At 48.5% G+C, this 18821-nt stretch overlaps 1 protein-coding gene across 1 annotated transcript in view; it reads right to left on the minus strand.

Moving 5' to 3' along the window:
- Positions 1-18821, minus strand: part of Kif6 (kinesin family member 6) — a 320310-nt gene that overhangs the window by 70313 nt on the left and 231176 nt on the right. Inside the window, exons 14-15 of the mRNA XM_026785828.1 lie at positions 14401-14509; positions 5711-5766 (exon numbers count right to left, since the gene is read on the minus strand). Coding sequence (XP_026641629.1) covers positions 5711-5766; positions 14401-14509 — 165 coding nt within the window. The remainder of the gene's footprint in view (positions 1-5710; positions 5767-14400; positions 14510-18821) is intronic.

Consider the following 18821-nt stretch of genomic DNA (forward strand, 5'->3'; position numbering starts at 1 on the left):
AGAGACCCAGGAATGACAGCATGAGGTCCTGCTGCACAATAGTGGCATGCTAACTAACTTCCCTCAGATGTAGCTTTTTTATGTGCACCCAGGGAAACATGACAGCAATCACCACTGTACCTAGGATGTGCTCTCTCAGACTCTCTGGTCTTAAGTACGTCCTCAGACACATGGTGGTGGTGGTGGTCTCCTTTTTTTCCCGGTCAGACTTTCAGACAATTCCTGATTTTAGGATGTCATCATGCTACTGCTGAATTCTTTTGTCACTGGCCACCCTGTAAGCCTCACTCAGGCTGCTGCCCAGGGCTGTGCTGTGTTCCTCACATAAACTGACTGGGCTGGGCTTTTGTCTGCTGAGGCCTGATTAATGGTGCAGGCTGGATGTGTCTGAGGGCATCTCTACCTTTTAAGTGAGGCGCAATGGCGGACCACTAGGAGGGGAGTGCCGAGCATTTCCAAAGGGTTTCAACGAGCTGTAGTGTAGACACTGGACTAGAGGAAGGGTCTGGTCTAGAGGTCACATGACTAAGTGGAGCTGGTAGGAAACAGGCTGTTTTACTATGAGCGGATTGGCTGCCATGTGAGGAAGAGCTATGTTGGCCCTGTCTGTTTTCTCTTTTGAAAGCTATTGGGTGCCCTTCAGCAAAAGATTTATTTGTTTTCAGATGGTCGAGTAGGAACACAGCAAATCCTCTGCTATGTGTGATTTCCTGTCTAGCATCATTAATGCCCTTACCCTGCTTCGGCCTGCTATCACTCCCCTTCCAGCCAAAAGGCAGGGGAACACCCTCCCTCCACAGAGATGGCATCTCACCAACTCTTGGGGGTAGGTCAGGAAGCTGAGCCAAGGTGTGCATTTAAAGACTGCATTAAAGACAGTGCTGAGCTCAGAGGGACCACCCACTCAGGCAAGCTGCTGTCCCCATGGCATCCCGAGCTGCCTGGTTGGCATGCGGTTGACACTTTTCTCTGGGCTTTTGTTCAGATATCTAAATGTTATCTGCTGGCCAAGTTATCTCTGAAGTCCGAGAATGGAAATCATCAGGTCAGTCTGTTATGATGAGATCAAGTAGCATCAGCCTCCTCCTGAAAGACCCAAAAGTGTTTACTTAGGAAAAAAAGAAGCATTTTATTTTAAGGTATTTCATTAAAATAAAAGAGGTAAAGGCAGGCGGTGGTGGCGCACATCTCTGATCTCAGCACCTGGGAGGCAGAGGCAGGTGGATCTCTGAGTTCAAGGACAGCCTGGGTTACACAGAGGAACCCTGCCTTGAAAAACCAAAAGCAAACCAAGCCAAGCCAAACCAGCCAACCAAATAAACAGACCAGAAGAGGTATCAGGAAAACTGGTTATTTCAGAGATAGCCTACTTAGCATTTCAGCTTATGGCACACTTCACAGTAAATCCTAAACGAATTCAATGCAAAAATGTTAACACTAGAAAAACTATAAGAATATTTAGACAAGTATTAAACAGAAACTTAGCAACGAAGTCCCTGTCAAAATGACCCTTCCTCGTGTAAAAACATGGAAGAAACCATAAAGGAAATGATCAGTAGATGTAGCTGTGTAGAATAACAAACTGTAACTCTCTACATAAAGACTGGTTAGTATTGCTGGCAACACAAAGGGCCAGTGGTGCGGACCTATTTTGAGAACCAAGAGGTTAAGAAGTTGACACTGGGTCAGGGAGATGGCTTCTGGTTAAAGGTGCCTGCTGCCCAGACAGATGACCTGAGTTCAGTCCTGGGACCCACATGGTGGAAAGAGAGAACTGGGTTGCACAAACTGTCCTCTGACCTCCACGTGTCTGCCACAGCATGCTCACACATCAAATAAATACTCATGAAAATGTTCGAGACAGGTTTCTCTGTGGCTTTGGAGCCTGTCCTGGAACTAGCTCTCATAGACCAGGCTGTCCTCAAACTCACAGAGATCTGCCTGCCTCTGCCTCCTGAATGCTTAAAGGTGTGCACAACCACCGCCCAGCATGAACAATGCGTTAAAGGGCCTCCTCATTATAATCTATTAAAGTGAGTCGGATGTTGCTATTTCTCTCCTTCGGGCACAATGGTAAAAGCCAGCACACAGGAGGTAGGTCCGAGAGTGAAGCTCAAGAGCGTGCTCACAGACAGAGCAGACCCAAGGTTGGAGGACAGAGGAGAACCTGCCCTTGAGAGGCAGAGGGAGATGGAACTGAGTAATGGTTTCCTGGGTCCCAAACACACTCCGGAAACAGCCAAAGAGGAATCTGGAGGGAAAAAAGAACGTCCCACCTGAACATGCTGCTAGCTTCCCGGGTGTCCACATCTTTTGTTTTACCCTTGCTCATTGCACCTTCTGCTACATTCTCTGTTAACTTTGTTTTTTTAATACAGGGCCCATCAGCCACCAGGAAAGCACTGTGCTACTGAGCCACAACCAAGCCCTCCCCCCAAGTGTTGACTGCATCACAGGCTTGTGGGGACCAGCTTCTACCATGTCCATTTCCATTGTTTTCTGGCTTAAAGGAGCCTGGAGTGGGGGAACAGGTTCCTAAATTTACAGTCAAACCGCTTCACCTACCTACTAACCAGCTGGTTCCTGGCCTGGTACAGGAGGGACCTGGCCAGGGTGTAGCCGTTCACTGTCCTTTGATGATGTTGCCAATGGTGACCTACTGGGGCAGAAAGACAGATGCCTGGACTCGAAGAAGTGAATCTCTAAGGTAGTCTACTGTCTCAAGATTTTGAACTCAATGGCATTTTTAGAGACAGAGAGGATGGCAATAGAGCAGACACAAAAGTCTTTAAAACATAATCCATGTGACTAAAAATTGTGGAGTATTTCAATTCCGATGTGTGGGACAGGTACACAGAATTACCATGGCTTCCCCTCAGAGACAAAGATCTGATCATTTTCAGGGCGAGTCTAAACTGGTTATTTCTCCTCAATTGATTTCAAGATCAGAGCTGATGTAAGCAAATTATTAAGAAGGACAAAAAAAAAAGTGTGTGGAGAGAGCTTGTGAGTGTGTGTGCTATACATATCCATGTGTGTGTGTGTGTGTGTGTGTGTGTGTGTGTGTGTGCTATACATATTCATGTGTGAGTGTGCGTGTCTATATGGTGAAGCATGCTGTGCATCAGGTGTCTTCTTTCTTATTTTTTGAGAGAGTCTCTCACTAAACCTGTAGGACATCCACTTTTGAGGTTTACCTCTTTGGCTAGGCTGACCAGCAGGCCCCCAGGATCCTCTTGTCCCATGGCCATATCTGGCTTTTACACAAGCACTGGGGATTTGAACTCAGCTCTTCTTGCATTCACAGCAAGTGCTCTTAATTACTGAACTGTTTCTCTAGTACTGGCAATAGTTATTCCCCTAGTTAGTTGGCTTCTTAAAGAAAGGAAATAATAGGAAAGTTTTACCATATAAAATTTGATATTATTTGGCTACTAGTGAAATAGAAAGTGTCCAGGAATCTCTAAGGATGAAACACAAGACAGAGCTGTAGGTCACAATGTCAGAGAAAAATGGAGACAGTGGCCAGGCTACTTGAAGTTTAAACATATGGGTTTGTTGATCCGTAGTTTCTCTCCGTGGGCCAATTACAAGTGTTCTCCATGGCACCTGAGCCTGCCCAGAACTGGGATGAGGCAGTGCTGGCAGCAGAGCTGAGTCGCCACCCCAGCCAAGGCGTGGCCCATCTGTGCTCTGCTCCCACCTCTCAGAAACGTTACACATGTGCTCAGATTTAACCTGCCTTGTGAGTGACGCTGGGATGTGGGGCTCCCTGTGGCTGGACACTGCGAGGGCATGGCTCAGTAGTCGGGCTGGGTCTTCACAGCCTGCCCACCTTGGTCCTCGTGGATCAGGAAGACAGTTGGAAAGGTGGCTGTGAAGCCAGCACTGGCTTTGTTTTCACATCTCAATTGGCTGCTTTCTTGGTGTAACTGGAAGCTGAAATCTCAGCACCGATGTCAATTCTAACCACTGTTTCCTGGAAATAAAACCCCGGCGTTCCCTTGCCCAGGGCTTCTGATAGCATATCTGAATCCTTTTCGTGTTAATCACAAATGCATATCCAGTCTGGATAGGTCAAGTGTGGTCCTCGCCTCCTGACCCCTTTGAGAAAGAGGTGACCTGGGGATGAGAGGTGACGAGTGGCATGGGCAGGGCCACTGCTGTTCTCTATGACAAAGACACATTTACACAGCAGGCTGGAGAAAGGGACCTGGCACGTGCACGTGACTGTGGCCTGGCATGAATACATAGCTGATAATGATAAGGAGAGACTTATCAAAGCTCTGAAACCATTTATAAATATCGATGTACTGTCACACACGTGTTCATTAGACACAAGGTCTAATATGGAGTCCTATCACCACTAAGCTGTTCAAAGCAGGAGAAGCATCAGAGACAGCCGACAAAGGCTGCCTTACAGTGAGTACTCCTTCACTCTGCAGGTGCTGCCAGTTCCGCACCTCTGTTTGCCTCCACCATCCCAGGTGGTCCTAAACTTCAACTTAATTAGTTTCCCCATCTATCACAGTTCCCTTTCTGTAGCTGTGATAAAAATGTCCCAATCAAAAGCAACTTAGGGGAGAGAGGATTAATTTCAGCTCACAATGCCAGGTCACAGTCCATCATAGAAGGGAGTCCATGTGACAAGAACTTAAAGTACCAAGTCCTGTCACATCCACAGTCAAGAGCAGAGAGATGAATGCAAATGCGCTTATTCCTTAGCCCATGTTCTCCATCCTCCATAGCCCAGGACCTAAGCCTAGAGAGTGGTACCACCCACAGTGGACACCCACTGATGTGATCAAGACAACCCCCACCCTCACCGCACACACATCCACAAACACTTGTTTCAGACACTTCCTCATTGCGGCTCCTTTCCTAGGTGCTATCGGATTCTGTAAACCTGAGAATGAAAACCACCCATCACACCCATCCTAGCTCCAGGGACTCTCAGTGTAGGTGTGGCTTAGGGGCAAGCTGCCGCAGCTCTTTCTTGTACAGTCACAGAGGGGGCTCTCAAAGTGGCTTCTGAGGGACAGATGGGGCAAGAAGGAACCCAGGGACCACTTGCAAACAGGCAACAGTTGCTTTCTGGAACACAGAGGCAGAAGGGTCCCCTCTGTGAAGCTGCTCTGTCAGAGAGGTGGGGCTTGGTTGTATTTTGTAGCTTAGGATAGAAGACATTTTCCTCCTGCTTTGAAAAAGACTGGAGGCGCGTGTGTTTTTAAGTTTGCCTTAAGTGCTCCCTTCCAGACAAGCTCACCTGAACGGGGAAGCTCGGCGGCTGGGAGAGGAGCACTGGCTCTTTCCGGCTTCCCGGCTTTGGCTCTAAGGATGGTGCGGAAAGCACAGGAGTATGACTGCCAACAACAGCAGCTCTGGGCAGTGGAGCAGAGCTTCACGACCCGTGGAAATATGAGACAGTGCTGTTTAACTGCACGGCCATGGCAGGCTGCGCTACTGCTGAACAGGCTGAGCTACTGCTGAAACACAGGCGGAAGCGAAACTCTCTCAGTGGGGTATGGCGAGCCAGTGAGACACCTGGTACCAGCCCAGGACGGACACACACAAAGCACCTTGCTTAGTGTGCCACGGCTCCCTGGGCAGGGATGCAAGCGAGACTTCGTGGCTATATGAAGAAGGCACAGCACCATCCAAAGTCCACTGGGAAATGGTGAAAGAAGCGTCCAGAATACCATCTGCTTACCAATTTTACTTCTCGTTTGATTTATACTTTCTCCCAGAGCCTTTGCTTCAGAAAATCTGGAGAAAAACAAAAACAAAGAATTTTTATTGTTTGCTAGTCATCCTGTGTTACATATGAAAAAGGAAGAGATGACTGAGAGGCTGCAGGGCTGTGATAAAGAAAAGGGAAACTGAAGCGAGCTTGATATGGTGGCCTTGTCAAGAAAGACTGGGATGTGGGTGACCACATCCGCTGTGAACTATCAGTTTCCCTCACAGAGAGTCTCCAGTTAGAGCAACACTGGGCGGCTAAGCACCACCTGCATGTCCAGAGCACCCTGTAAGCTTGCAGTACCCACATGGTGCTTCCCAACCATCTGTGCCTCCAGTTCTGGGGATCCAACAGCCTCTCCTGGCTTCTAGGGGCACTGTATACATTGCAAGCATGAAGTACACATACTTTAAGCAGATGAAACACCCATACACACAAAACAACAATTAAAATGTTCTTACATTCGTTAACCAATAAATTCAGTTTCTGATGCTTTATAGTGCCAGGGTACCAGAATGAAACATGATGATAAGGTTTCTCTGCCAGGATCTATCAGCCGTGTGCATTCTTAAATAACATTGCTTTCTTGACACACAACAGTATAGCAGAGGTCAGCCAGCGACGACCAGTCATGAGACAAAGCAGGGCTACTTCCTGGTTCTGTCAATAAAGTTTTATTGGAATGTGTTCATCCATTCATCACCACTTCATCTACGGTGGCATGTAAGTAAGTTACCACAGCTGAGTGGAGAGGCTGTGACAGGGACTGTGTGGCTTGTGGAGAAAAACACTTCTACTATTTGACCCTTTATAGAGAACGTTTGCTGACTCCTGTCACAGATGACTATTAAACCAGATTTTAATAATACAATTTAAGAGAAAAATTCACAATAACCCCCAAACCAGAAATAAATACATCCTGAAATGCAGATCTGTCTTTTCTCCAGCTCATTTTTACAGAGTGGTTATAATGTATGCATAAGTACATACACACATATAATAATGTAAATAATATGTAAGATTATATCCTGATAGTTTTCCACTTAGCATTGTAAGTTCTTCCCTATGTCATTAGGAACTCTTATATTTGGTGGGTAAATACTAGTCCACAAGACTGCTGTGCCAGTGCACAGTCAGGGTGCACTTACATTTCAGCAATTGTGCTGGCCTGCAGTCAGGGTGCCCCTACATTTCCTTCCTTCCTTCCTTCCTTCCTTCCTTCCTTCCTTCCTTCCTTCCTTCCTTCCTTCTTTCTTTCTTTCTTTTTGTTTTTGTTCTGTTTGGTTTTTTGAGACAGGGTTTCTCTGTGTAGCTTTGGAGCCTGTCCTAGCTCTTGTAGACCAGGCTGGCCTCGAACTCACAGAGATCCGCCTGCCTCTGCCTCCCGAGTACTGGGATTAAAGGCGTGGGCCACTACCTGGTGCCCCTACATTTCCTAACCGACCTTCATGTGACATCCATGATGAGCCGAACCTTGCACTGAAGAAATAGTACAACTTGTGAACCATGGAAGGAACGGGTGGCTCTTGTGGGGACAAAGGCCATCACACACAGTGTGGGAGGCATGGTGGCAGCAGGGTGACATGAGGTGGTTACCCATGTCGTGAAGCAGAGAGACTGCGACGCCTGGCTAGGGCTTGCTTTTCATTTTTAGTCAGTCCAAGAACCCAGTCCAGGGGATGGTTCCACACACAGTCAGAAGTGGGGGGGTCTTCCTTCCTCAGTTAACACCTACAACAGACACACTGAGAGGTGTGTCTCCTAAGGAACTCCAAGTCCAGCCACAAGGACAACAAAGATGAGCTACTACTCAAGACTTCATGAGATACTAGTTGATCTCTCACCCCTTCAGCCACGAGAGTAAAGGGGTGGCCAAACCCTACCAATAAAACACAACAAACAACAACTACCTAATATATGAACATGGTACATATTCTACCTTGGATACATAGCCACACTGTTTTAGTTTGTCTAGAAGGGGTCTAACTATGTGTAGTGCAGTCAAAACACCTTCATGTGGAAGCTGATAGTGACCTGGATTTTGAAGATACACCAAACTTTAGAAACCTTTTCATTCTAGAAGTTTCCAAACACATATAAAACCAAGCATGTTAGGCTAACACCTCTTATTTTATTACCTCAGCTTTCTATTGTCCATCTTAATTCAACAATCTCTTTTGTCCCTGTCCTCTTTCAACCTCCCCGGAACTCACGGGGCTCCAGAGAAACTCAGTTGTTTCAATGTGTGGTCTGTAACTCCTTCATCTGCATACAACTGCATGGATGAGTGAGGAGAAGTACGGGCCAGGACGCCTCCAGTGCTCCGTGCTGGCTGGAAAAGTGGTGACAGTCTGTCATTGCTGTTTTCTGCATCTGTCTGTTTGGCCTGAGACTAAGACAGGGCGTTCCAAGGAAGAGAACTGCATTTTCCTACAAGGCTGGGTGGCCAAGGACTCCACCCTGATTCTCCTCATAGGTCATTCACGTCTTCTCAGTGAGGGCCTGTCACCCTACAGGAACCAGTGCCGAAGCATCTGGAAAAAGCCAGGCTTGATCAGCTCAGCAGACGGTCATGGGAAGTGTGGACTGAAGCCCCAGGTGCTGTGTATGGATATTGACCACCACCAGGATCCTTCTGGGGTATGCTGAGCTAGGAGCTGAGCTCATGCCCTGGAAGCAGTACCCACTGACAATGCAGGTCTAGGTTCATCCTTCCAGCAAAACAAGAGATGGCTGCAGACGGACGTCAGAGGCTTCAACACTGTGGCCAACTTTCTCATCGTCAGAGGGAATGAGGAGAATTAGGTGACTGAAGCAGACCCTAATGACACTTCTGAGAACATTCTTGAGAGACTCCTGTCTAGCCCTTGGTACGTGGTATCCAAAGATATGCTTTACTCAGGGCCCACACCTGGCTACTCCCCACCTCCCAATCACTAGGGAACTCAGAGAGCGACACTCTAACCTAGGGCCAGAGATGGCTTATTCTGAAGCCAAACTTGAGTGATCGTGGCTTGGAAATAGAGATTAAAGTTACCCCTGGTTTTATGTTCTAACATGAAAGCAGTTGTATGGACTTTTTTTTTTTTTAAAAAAATATTAACAGGACAAAGAAAGCTACAAATCAAGGCATTAAAAAAATACCTTGGTGGACACATTAAAAAAATAGTGGGCCAGAGGACCCGCAGCCATTGGCTCTCCCTTTGGTGGAGAGTGGTTTCTATCTGTTTACCGGGATGGCAGGTCTGACCCAGGCATGTAAGCAATGGCATTTGTTAGGCTAAAGATTGCTCTCACTGCAGCATTCCAGCCTCCCCACATCACCAAAACCTCAGTCGTCACTTCCCTGTGAAGACAGTTTCTTTTCAGGAATTCTCATGCACAGTGGGCACGTAGAGGCCAGAAGTCTATGCCAAGTAAGTGTCTTCCTCAATCACTCGCCACCTTAATTTTTGAGACAGGGTCTCTTACTGAACCTCGAGCCCACAGATTTTGCTGGGCTGTCTGCCTGGTGAGCTCCAGGGCTTTGCCCAGCTCTGCCTCCTCTATCTTGGGTTACAGAGGTAAGCTGCATGCTGGCCTGGCTTTCTGTAAGTGCTAGGGACCTGACCCCAACCTCCACATTGTGCAGCAAGTGCTTTGAGGTGATGACCTGCCAGCCTGCCCTCCCCTTGCATTTCTTCTACAAACCAATGCCATTTCTGCTGTCTCCTGCCGTCCTCTCCAGCCTGCCGAGGGCCAGGGACTCAGCCACTCCCCCTACCGCTCTGCACTTCTTGGAGGCAACAGCAAATCTTAAACAGTGTCCTTGGGTGCTAAGAGTCCTCAAGTCAATTTCAAATAGGCCTTCTCAAACAAAACAGTTCTTTGAGCAGAGCTTTTTTTGTGTCCAGCATCATTTTAAAAACCAGGGGGTTCTGAGAAGATTCTAATCTAGTATCTGCCCTCAGAGTTTATAATTCTAGTTCAGCAGACAAAAAGCAAATATAAAAATCAAATGGGAAAATAATAAAGGTTAAACTTGAAGTCTAACTGGAACAGGGGAGCTCCCATTTATCATGGGTAGCATTTCCACATGGCGTCTGCGATTTCCCCTAGTGCATGTCTCCTGTTGCTTGTACATTGCTGTACTGTTCTATGCTGGAAGGACCCAGTGGAGTGACTTAGCTCACGTTATTAATGCCTTGACTTCCAATTGCAGTTCGTCTCCCTGCTCATTTCCTCTTTTGTTACTCAGTGGGGACTCTGTGTCTGAAGGGTTTGGTTTGTAAGAAGTTTGACACAGAAGAAAAGCTTCCCGTGCTTGGCCTGGCCCCAGTATTTACAGAACACGGGGTCATCACCTTGCTCCCTATTATATAGTAGGAAGACGACTCAGGCCTCGAAAATGGAGTGATTATGTATAACAATTCTGTTCCCCTGGAAAAACCTCCACTGAAGAATGGTTCCTATGCTGGAGGCCAACAAAGGGCAAACGCTCTGCTAATGTGACGTCTTATTTCTCCCGTCACATGCAGGCAATGGAACCTCCCCCAGACCCAGCAGCACTTGGGCATGCTAGAGAGAGGGTGCTAAAAATGTATGGGTGAGCAGGGAACAGTCTCCTACTAGGCAGCATGGGACACAGGGGCCACCCATGTGCCCTCCTGAAACCCCAGACCAGGTCTTAGACCCTGGGGAAGTGGAGAGAACCACGGCGGCTACCAACAATGCCACCATCAGGGATGACTGTCTCTTGCTGTGGGCTAGAGAAGATTAGTTTGGTGTCAGGCAAATGCAGTCTCAACAGGGTGACACGCTAAAACCATCCACCAGAGCTGATAGATGTGAAACAGCGGAGGAAGGTGGAGACCAGCCCAGTGGGTCCTGGACGCTGGGATATTAGAAGTCGAGGGCTCTGGGGGGGGGGGAGGAACTGAATGCCAGCCCAACCCCAGGCCTCTGGTCTGGCAGGAAATAAGACGTCACATGCACACTTAAGGATGCGGCTCCTCCCTGCCACTAGGAAGCACTGGAGCAAATATTTGGAAGGGATCAGGATTACTTGAGTATTTCTATGTCAGGGCCCCAGGGAAGTCACTCCTCTGAGCATCTGGGGATTTATTTTTGTGTCTTCCGTTGGGGAACACTGGTTTTTATAGAAAGATATTTTCTCTCAGTCTCTGCTGTAGGCACCTGCGCGTGTGACTGGACGTGTACATGCACAAGTATGGAAGGTACACCTCTGGGTGAGCTGTGAGGATAGTTCCAGAGAGGCTAACTAGGAGGGAACTTCCTCCCTCCAAGCCGGCAGCATCTTCCAGCAGGTGGCCTCGGTTTGAAGATGTCCTGGAAAAAGGCAGCATGTGTGGCTGCTGCTGACAATCGTCCACAACGCTAGACTCCTGCTTCTTCTGCCCTCCAACATGGATGCCCTCCCAACCACTCTGTGGCAGTTCCAGGCTGTGGGCGTGGACCGGGGCTGCTGAGTCACATGGCTTTGTTAACTGGATTCTCAGCCTCCTCCGTGTGCAGATGGTCCCCGCTGGACTCCCAGACTGTATCCGGTACCCAATCTAACAATTCCCCTTTGTGGTAATGCATTCAGTCCATTTGCTGTGTTCCTCCAGAGAACCCTTCTGGTACAATCTCTACCAACTGAATAATCTCTGCGACAGGGAGTAAGTGTGGAGGTCCATTGAGAAGGTGGTGCTCAAGGTGCTACCCCACGGCCTCTTGGCATGGAGCAGCTCCTTAGTGACTTTGATTATATTAACTTAACTGATGTAGAATTACCCTTTTAGAGTGGCTGGTCTCTGGCCTTCCCATTGGATCTATTGATTTATCTCAGAGAGCTACCTGGTCTCCAGCCTTCCCACTGAATCTATTTATCTCAGAGTGTTGTGTTAGGCCTGCTAGTTCCTTTGTACAATGGCCAAGTAGAAGATGGCAGCACCAGAGCACTGGCCACCAGGGGTAAACAAGATATGCTTCAAGTAAAATTCTGATGGCTGCTTCAGTATCAGAACTCTGCCGACTGGATTCAGCACAGTTTTGTATGGAGAAGTCTCAGAGAGACCCACACATGCTCCTCCTGTTAAGCCATGACCCACCTCCCCGTCAGATGCAAGCTCAAGCCAGCCAGGAGCCACAATGATTTCAGAGAAGGAAAAATTAAGTATGTCTTCTGTGTTGGTGGCTTTTAAATCTGCATGCAAAAATATCACCAGTGTGTGTGTGTGTGTGTGTGTGTGTGTGTGTGTGTGTGTGTGCAGGCATGCACTGGAAACAGCTTCAGGTATCATTCCGTTAGCACTGCCGTCTTGTTTTTTGAAAGAAGGTCTCTCATTGGCATGGAACTTGCCTAGTAATCTGGGCTAGTGGCTACTAAGCTCCATGAACCCACAGTCTCCACCTCCCCAGCTCTGGGATTATAAATATCATCCTCTGTGTTACCATGCTCAGCTTTCATTATTATTATTATTATTATTATTATTATTATTATTATTATTATCATTATCATCATCATCATCATCATCATCATCATCATCATCATCACCATCATTTTAGTTGATGTGGGGTCTGGGGATTGAACTCACACTCCCATGCTTGCGTGGCAAGCACTTACCTGGCAGAACCGTCTTCCCAGCTCTATTGATTGTTTTAAGGGATTCCTTCCAAGGCTCTGGACGTCTGTGGGTCAGTGGTTCCAGGTCAGGTTGTTAGTGGAATCCATTTACAGAAAAAGGATGCTTAGGCCACACCTAGTTACAGGAGTATCTGGGGAGTCAGATCCAGGCTTAACTGTGTTTGGTATTTCCTTGGGTCACTAGGAATTCATGACTGTGAGCTGGCAAAGAAGCCTCAAGGCTCGGTGGAGAACTTTCTTAGAGGAGGAAGCAGCTGCCATCTAGTTGACAATCTTGTTCCCAGATACCCAAGGAAGGTAGCCTGCTCTACCACACCCTATTGGCCGTATCAGGAATGTGTGGCATGCAGGGGAGCAGAAGCCTTAGCCGGTTTGAAATCCCTCGGGTCTCCATTGCTAAAATCAAAGTCAGTGTATGTCCACGCTTCTAGGAGAGTCTTCGGCTCTTCTCAGGCCCACCCTGCACCTACCTCGCCTGACTTTGGTCATTGATTGCTACTTAGCTCCCCACTTCTTGCTTCTATTCTTTATGTGTATGTGTGTGTATGTGTGTGTATGTTGGACGTGAGTGCCTGTGTATGTGGGGTCGGAGGTGGGCACCAGGTGTCTGGCTCAGTCAGTCTCCATGTTATTCCTTTGAGACGGCATCTCTCCCTGAAATAGAGCTGTGCTGGTAGCCAGAAAGCTTCAGCAATCTTCATGTTTCCACCCTACAGCACTGGAGTGAGAGGTACTCATGTGGCCAAGTCCAGAACATTACATGGGCGCTGGGATCTGCAATCAGGCCTTGTGCTTAAGTAGCAATGACTCTTAGCCAGTGAGTCATCTGTCTCCCCCTCCCACCCCACCGCAGACTTCCATTTGTAGGGTACACTCAGGTGGCTATTTCTGTATGAAGGTCTCTGGTTTCAGGCTAGTCCATCTGTAAGTGTTTGGAACTGTGTGCCTTCCTAGTGTTGTGCTTTTAAGATCTATCCTTGTTGATATGCAAGTATCCAGTCCATCACTCAACCACCACTACCATACTGCTTCCTAATCCATGGACTTTCTGTTATATCACCTACCAGCGGCTCAGCACGGAACCCAGAGTATGCTCAACTACTCCAGCTACCACAGTGCAGCCATGAAAGTTCTACATGCCCTTCTGGGAGCCCAGGGGAGAGATTTACCCCAAAATAGAGTTGATAGGTCACAAGGTGCACACACCTCTCTGGACTGAGAGGGTCTGAACTGCTCTCCAGAGTTCTGGATATGAATTGCATTACTGGTTCCTGCAGAGCACTGAGATCTGCTCCCGCCCTGGGGAAGCAGCTATATCAGTCTGGGTTTGTTCCTTGGCCCTTCCCAGTCAAGTCTCTCATCCCTCCATGTAGCAGCTATGTTAAACCTTCATCTCTCTCCCCATGCCTTTCATCTACTTGAACTCTTGATTCTACCAAAAATATGGAGGACCTAGCAATGCAATTTGGTCTATACATTAAAAAATGTGTACATGTAGACTAGAGACCAATTCCATTATTCTTCTATTACTTTTTTTTGAGATGCTAAACCTGAAACTCATTTATTTAATTAGATTGACTACCATTAAGCCCCAGAGAACCTTCTTTTTCTTTCTGTCTTCCCAGTGCTGGGATCACAAGTACAAGGTTCTGGTGATTGGACCTCAGGTCTCCATGGGTACACAGCAAGCTCTCTACCCACTCAGCTATATACCCCAGCTTGCCTAATTCCCCCCTGAAGATGATGAGGACATTAAAAGTGCTAGGCTTGTGAGAATACATACAAAGTGAGCATTGTCCATGGAACTAATGCTGGCAGGCGCAGATCCCGACCTACACCTGGCTAACCAGTAGTTCTGGGATGGTAAAGCTCACGCAGGAAGGAAGGACAGCGTGCACACTGGGAAATGTGAAGTTGTAGACCTTGCACCTTTCTTGCAGACACTAGGCTGAGCAGTTAGAAGGACAGTATAGGAAGTCTCTGGACTGGTCTGCCTAAGCCTGTGGGCGGCTGCTTTCTGGCCGGGTCTTACCTCTGCTTGAGAATCTGTCTGTTGTCATCGATGGTGACACTGTCTGCATGGTCCCTCTTGAAAATTTCAAAAGCCTCCTGGCGTCCCAGTGACATCTCCTCTCTCATCCCTGTTTGGAGACACAGTGGGTGACCTCAGTCACATCATCACAATTCAGACCATAGAGCTGGCCTTGGCAGAGAGGCTGTGGCCAGACAGGTAGGGCCTGACTAGAGACTCTGCCTGCGAGGCCACAGGACTCAAGGGTGGGGGTGGGGCCTGAAGTGCTTGGTCAGAGGAAATGAGAAGTAGGCCTCCAAGCCCCAGATGGCGAGCACATCTGTGAGTCTACTTCCTGCCATCCCTTGGTGGCACAGCTCTTCCTGGTTTCCCATTACGGTCCATCTGGGTCATTAAACTCCTCTCTGAATTTCCAGGCATTTCATAACACAAACTAGAGTTCAGATGAAAGCTACAGAATCTAGAAAGTTCTGCTCTTAGCATCTAGCTTCTGTTTAACGATCCAGTCTTTCTTCCTGTGGCTGGTGAAGCGGGTCCTGGTCCTGAGTCAGGAGTTAGTTATATGCTTCACCGCAAAGCCCAAGGTGGGAGGTCCCTATTCCTGTTCAGATCCAATACCCCAATTTGCCACTTCCACTTGCAGGCCAACCCTCACCGTCTGGATCTGCTCTCAGCCCAGCCTCTGGAAGGAGCCCTTTCAAAGGGACGGGTGGCCTACCGTGCCAGCTTCCCCTGAGAAGCCTCCCGCCCTGAGCAGCCTCCAAGTGCAGCGGTCAATGCAGGCATCTACCTGGGTTTCTGGGAAACATGTTACAGCCAGGTTTCGGAGAAGGCTACAGGCTTTTGTCTTTTGAGACAGGTTCTCACATAACTCAGGCTGACCTCGATCATGCTACACATCCAAGGATCACCATGCATTCCGGACCTCCTGCCTCTATCTCTCAAGTATTGGGGTTACAGGTGTGTGCCATCACACTTGGTTTACACTAGGAGAGGCACTCAGGGCTTAGTGCATGCTAGGCTGTGGGTTCCCTGACCCTGATCAGCCCTTGTGCACCGGTGGTTACAGCATGCAGAGGAGTTAGGGAGCAGGGTCTCGGGGTGATGGGGATGAAACACTTGGAGACGGATTCAGAGGACAGCTTATTGAAATGGCTGAGCTAGCTTGTATAGCTGGAGTGTGTGTGTGTGTGTGTGTGTGTGTGTGTGTGTGTGTGTTTGTGTGTCCAGGGAGGAAGTGCTGCAGCTCCCAGGGGAGAGACACTGAGGAGAGGTGCACATGGGGCTCTCCAAGCACATCAGCCAGATTATCAGACTTCCAGTCACATGATTGCTAAGAAGCTAGTTCTCTGGGGACAGGGGCTAGTTGTCAGATAGACAGGGCGGGACAGAAGCTTGACTGACTTTATCATCATGTGGCCTTTGTCTCTATGGAGTTGAGGAGGCCTAAGCCTGATTTAAGTAGGAAGCAGCTTCACTCCTGTTGTGCTCTCTGAGAAAAGTCCTAGGTTTGGACAATGCTGTATTATCCCTCATCCGGCTTGGGAACCCACACTAGACCAGAACTCTTTCATTAAAAGAAAAAAAATCTGCCCTTCTCCTTCTCCCCTCCTCCTCCAGGCTCTTTCTCGTCTATTTATCCGATACCTCTGCTGATCTTTGAAGAATCAGCCCGAGCTAGCTGTCACCTCCACTGGAAGCTTTCCCAGAGGCTCCCGGCCACAGGCTTGCACCCGCGACAGTCCAGCAGACACTGTCAGGTACAGGGTGCTCCTTTTCAGTGAGGCGCAATTTCCTTCAAGACCACAGATTGTATCTGTATCTGACTCCCCAGTGTTCAGTCCACAGTCTGCATTCAGAAGATTCTAGCTATGTCTCTTAAGTTCGCAGGGTCAGGACTGAAGTGGGTGGGATGAGGAGTCTGTTGTTATGGTTATAGGAACACACAGCTCAGGGCTGGTGAGGCTCAAGGCGAAGCCTGGCCTTTGAGAGCCACATTCTTAATGGCCTTCTTGCAGCAACCTCTCTTCCCTGGAAAGAACCTCTCTCTCCTGTCCTCAGCTTGCGGAAATGGACCAGCCCAGCTGACACAGATTTTATGATTCCTGTGATTAAAAATAGCAGCACGAGGACTGTCTGGATGGTGGTGCGGCCATGTGCATGGCACCCCACCCTCTTTAGTCATGGCTCATTCTGTCTCCAGCTGTCCTACACACTCCTGGATCTGGTGTGAAACTCACCGAGATCAGCTCCAGTGCTCCGGAGATGGAGCTCTATCTCCTCTGTCTCCAGTCTCTGCTCAACTGTAACACTGCGTGCTCCATGCAGTAGATTTAGCTCCACAGACAACACACTAGAGCTTTCTGGGGATCCTCAGGCTGCCGCCCCCAGAGGCGTCCATGTTCACAGCCTGGCCCCTTCTCCAGATCCTGCCTTCCTTGTTATGAGGATAGTGCTTGTGGCACTCTTGAGGCAGTAACTCTGAGGAGAACTTCTAATCAGCTGGACAGGCTCTGGGTTGACCCTGGGAGGGGCTGTAGGAGCAGGAAGAATGTGGAGGGCATGTTCTCAGAGAATCTAGAAGATTCTGCTCTGAAACTTGGAATCATCAGTGTAACATGGCAAATGAGAATCACTGTTTTCAAAGACTGGATAATTGAAGAGATGACTATGCCTGGGCTTACCACCTGGAAGGTGGCACCCACGTTCTTACCACCCTGAAGAATGCATTCTGGAATTTGGGTGATTTGACTGCGGTGACCATGGCTGGGAGGACACAGATGTAAATGGCTGAAACCTGCCATCTAGTTTTCCAAGCTCTGAAGACAAGAGGGCAGCCAATATCAGTGGCTTATCTAAAGGGGAAGCAGGGCCCGGATTCTGCAGAGACTTCCCGGAAGGCCGTTGCATGGAACATGCTACCATAGATCCTTGCAGACGCCTGAGGGATGGACACAACACGTGGTGCATGAGCCTCCCTCCTGGCCACCCTGTCCTTCTTGCTTACAGACTATATTTATCTCCTTTCGGAATACACAGACACACTCAGCCCAGGGTCATCCCCCAAAGTAAGGGACAACTCTACTCTTGAAGAGTCCTCTCTGCTTTGCTTTAGGAAACAGGCACTCTCGCTCTTGCCTTTAAACACACACTGTATGTACGTAGGCTGTATTTGAGAGCGCACCTGCTGAGGGGACAGGCATCTAATTATTTCGTTCCTCGAGGGGAGTTTGTTTATCTTTGCCATGGTGCTAGGCATGCAACAGAGATGCGTAATTGGACAGGAATATTGAAGCTTTGATGGTGATGCTTAAAATGTTAAAAGCCTAGTCAGGGAGAAGGAAAACTGGACAGATAATTGCACTGCAGCTTGCTATACTAATGAGAGAGAAGCAGGAAAATGCGGCTGCTAGGAGAGGGGCCCTCTGGGAGGAGGAGGCACCTTCAGGATGGTGCAGCACTTGAGATGCCAGGAAGAGGTTCTGGGTCCAGTGGAAGGGAAGACAACTGTGTCACATGCCTGCACTATCATCCTAATATCTGGGAGGTAGAGGTCAGAAGATCAGGAGTTCAAGGTTATCCTCAGCTATATAAGGAGTTCAGGACCAGCCTGGGCTATATGCTGTGCTAGAGATGAATATATATGGAGACTTTGAATTCACAACCTGCCTCAACCTCCCAAGGGCTGAGATTACAGTTTCCCCACCACACCCAAGTTGTGGCTTTTGTTTCGGTAGAGCACACTGTGACATTGCAGGGTGTGCAGTGCATGGTCCCTGGTCCTTCCTCTACCGCCATGCCGCTGGGTAGGTTCACGCCTTGTACCAAATGAAGCTGAAGTACACCATTCTTCTCCCTATACAAACTACCACGTCCCACAGTCCACTGTTAGCTATGAACTCCACATCCAAGAAGCCTTCACACAAATACAGCTTGGAAGTATCACCATCTCAGAAGGAGCAAAAAGAAATCCTGCAATTTGCTGACAGCTAACAGGGTCTGCAAAACACAGAACCGCCCTGGTCTCCACCCCAGAGTTTTCCAATCTGTTCCTCATAGAGGCCTGTGGCCTTAGGAGTTCTTACCTGCTGTGCTTTCTAGTACTTTGTTTGCTAATAGGGAATTGTAGGCAATAGGTCCCAAGAGTGCTTGACTAGAGCTGAGCAGTCGTGGCGCACGCCTTTAATCCCAGGGGCAGGTCAGGCGGTTCTCTGTGAGTTCAAGGCCAGCCTAGTCCACAAGAGCTGCAAAGCTACAGAGGAAGCCTGTCTCAAGAAAAACATACAGGCATCCTCCTGGATATTAACCTTCATCAGGCGATGAAAGGAGACAGAGACAGAGTCCCACATTGGAGCACCGGACTGAAATCCCAAGGTCCAAATCAGGAGCAGAAGGAGAGAGAGCACGAGCAAGGAACTCAG

The sequence above is a fragment of the Microtus ochrogaster genome, linkage group LG2 (assembly GCF_000317375.1).
Source record: "Microtus ochrogaster isolate Prairie Vole_2 linkage group LG2, MicOch1.0, whole genome shotgun sequence".
NCBI classification, from domain to species: domain Eukaryota; kingdom Metazoa; phylum Chordata; class Mammalia; order Rodentia; family Cricetidae; genus Microtus; species Microtus ochrogaster.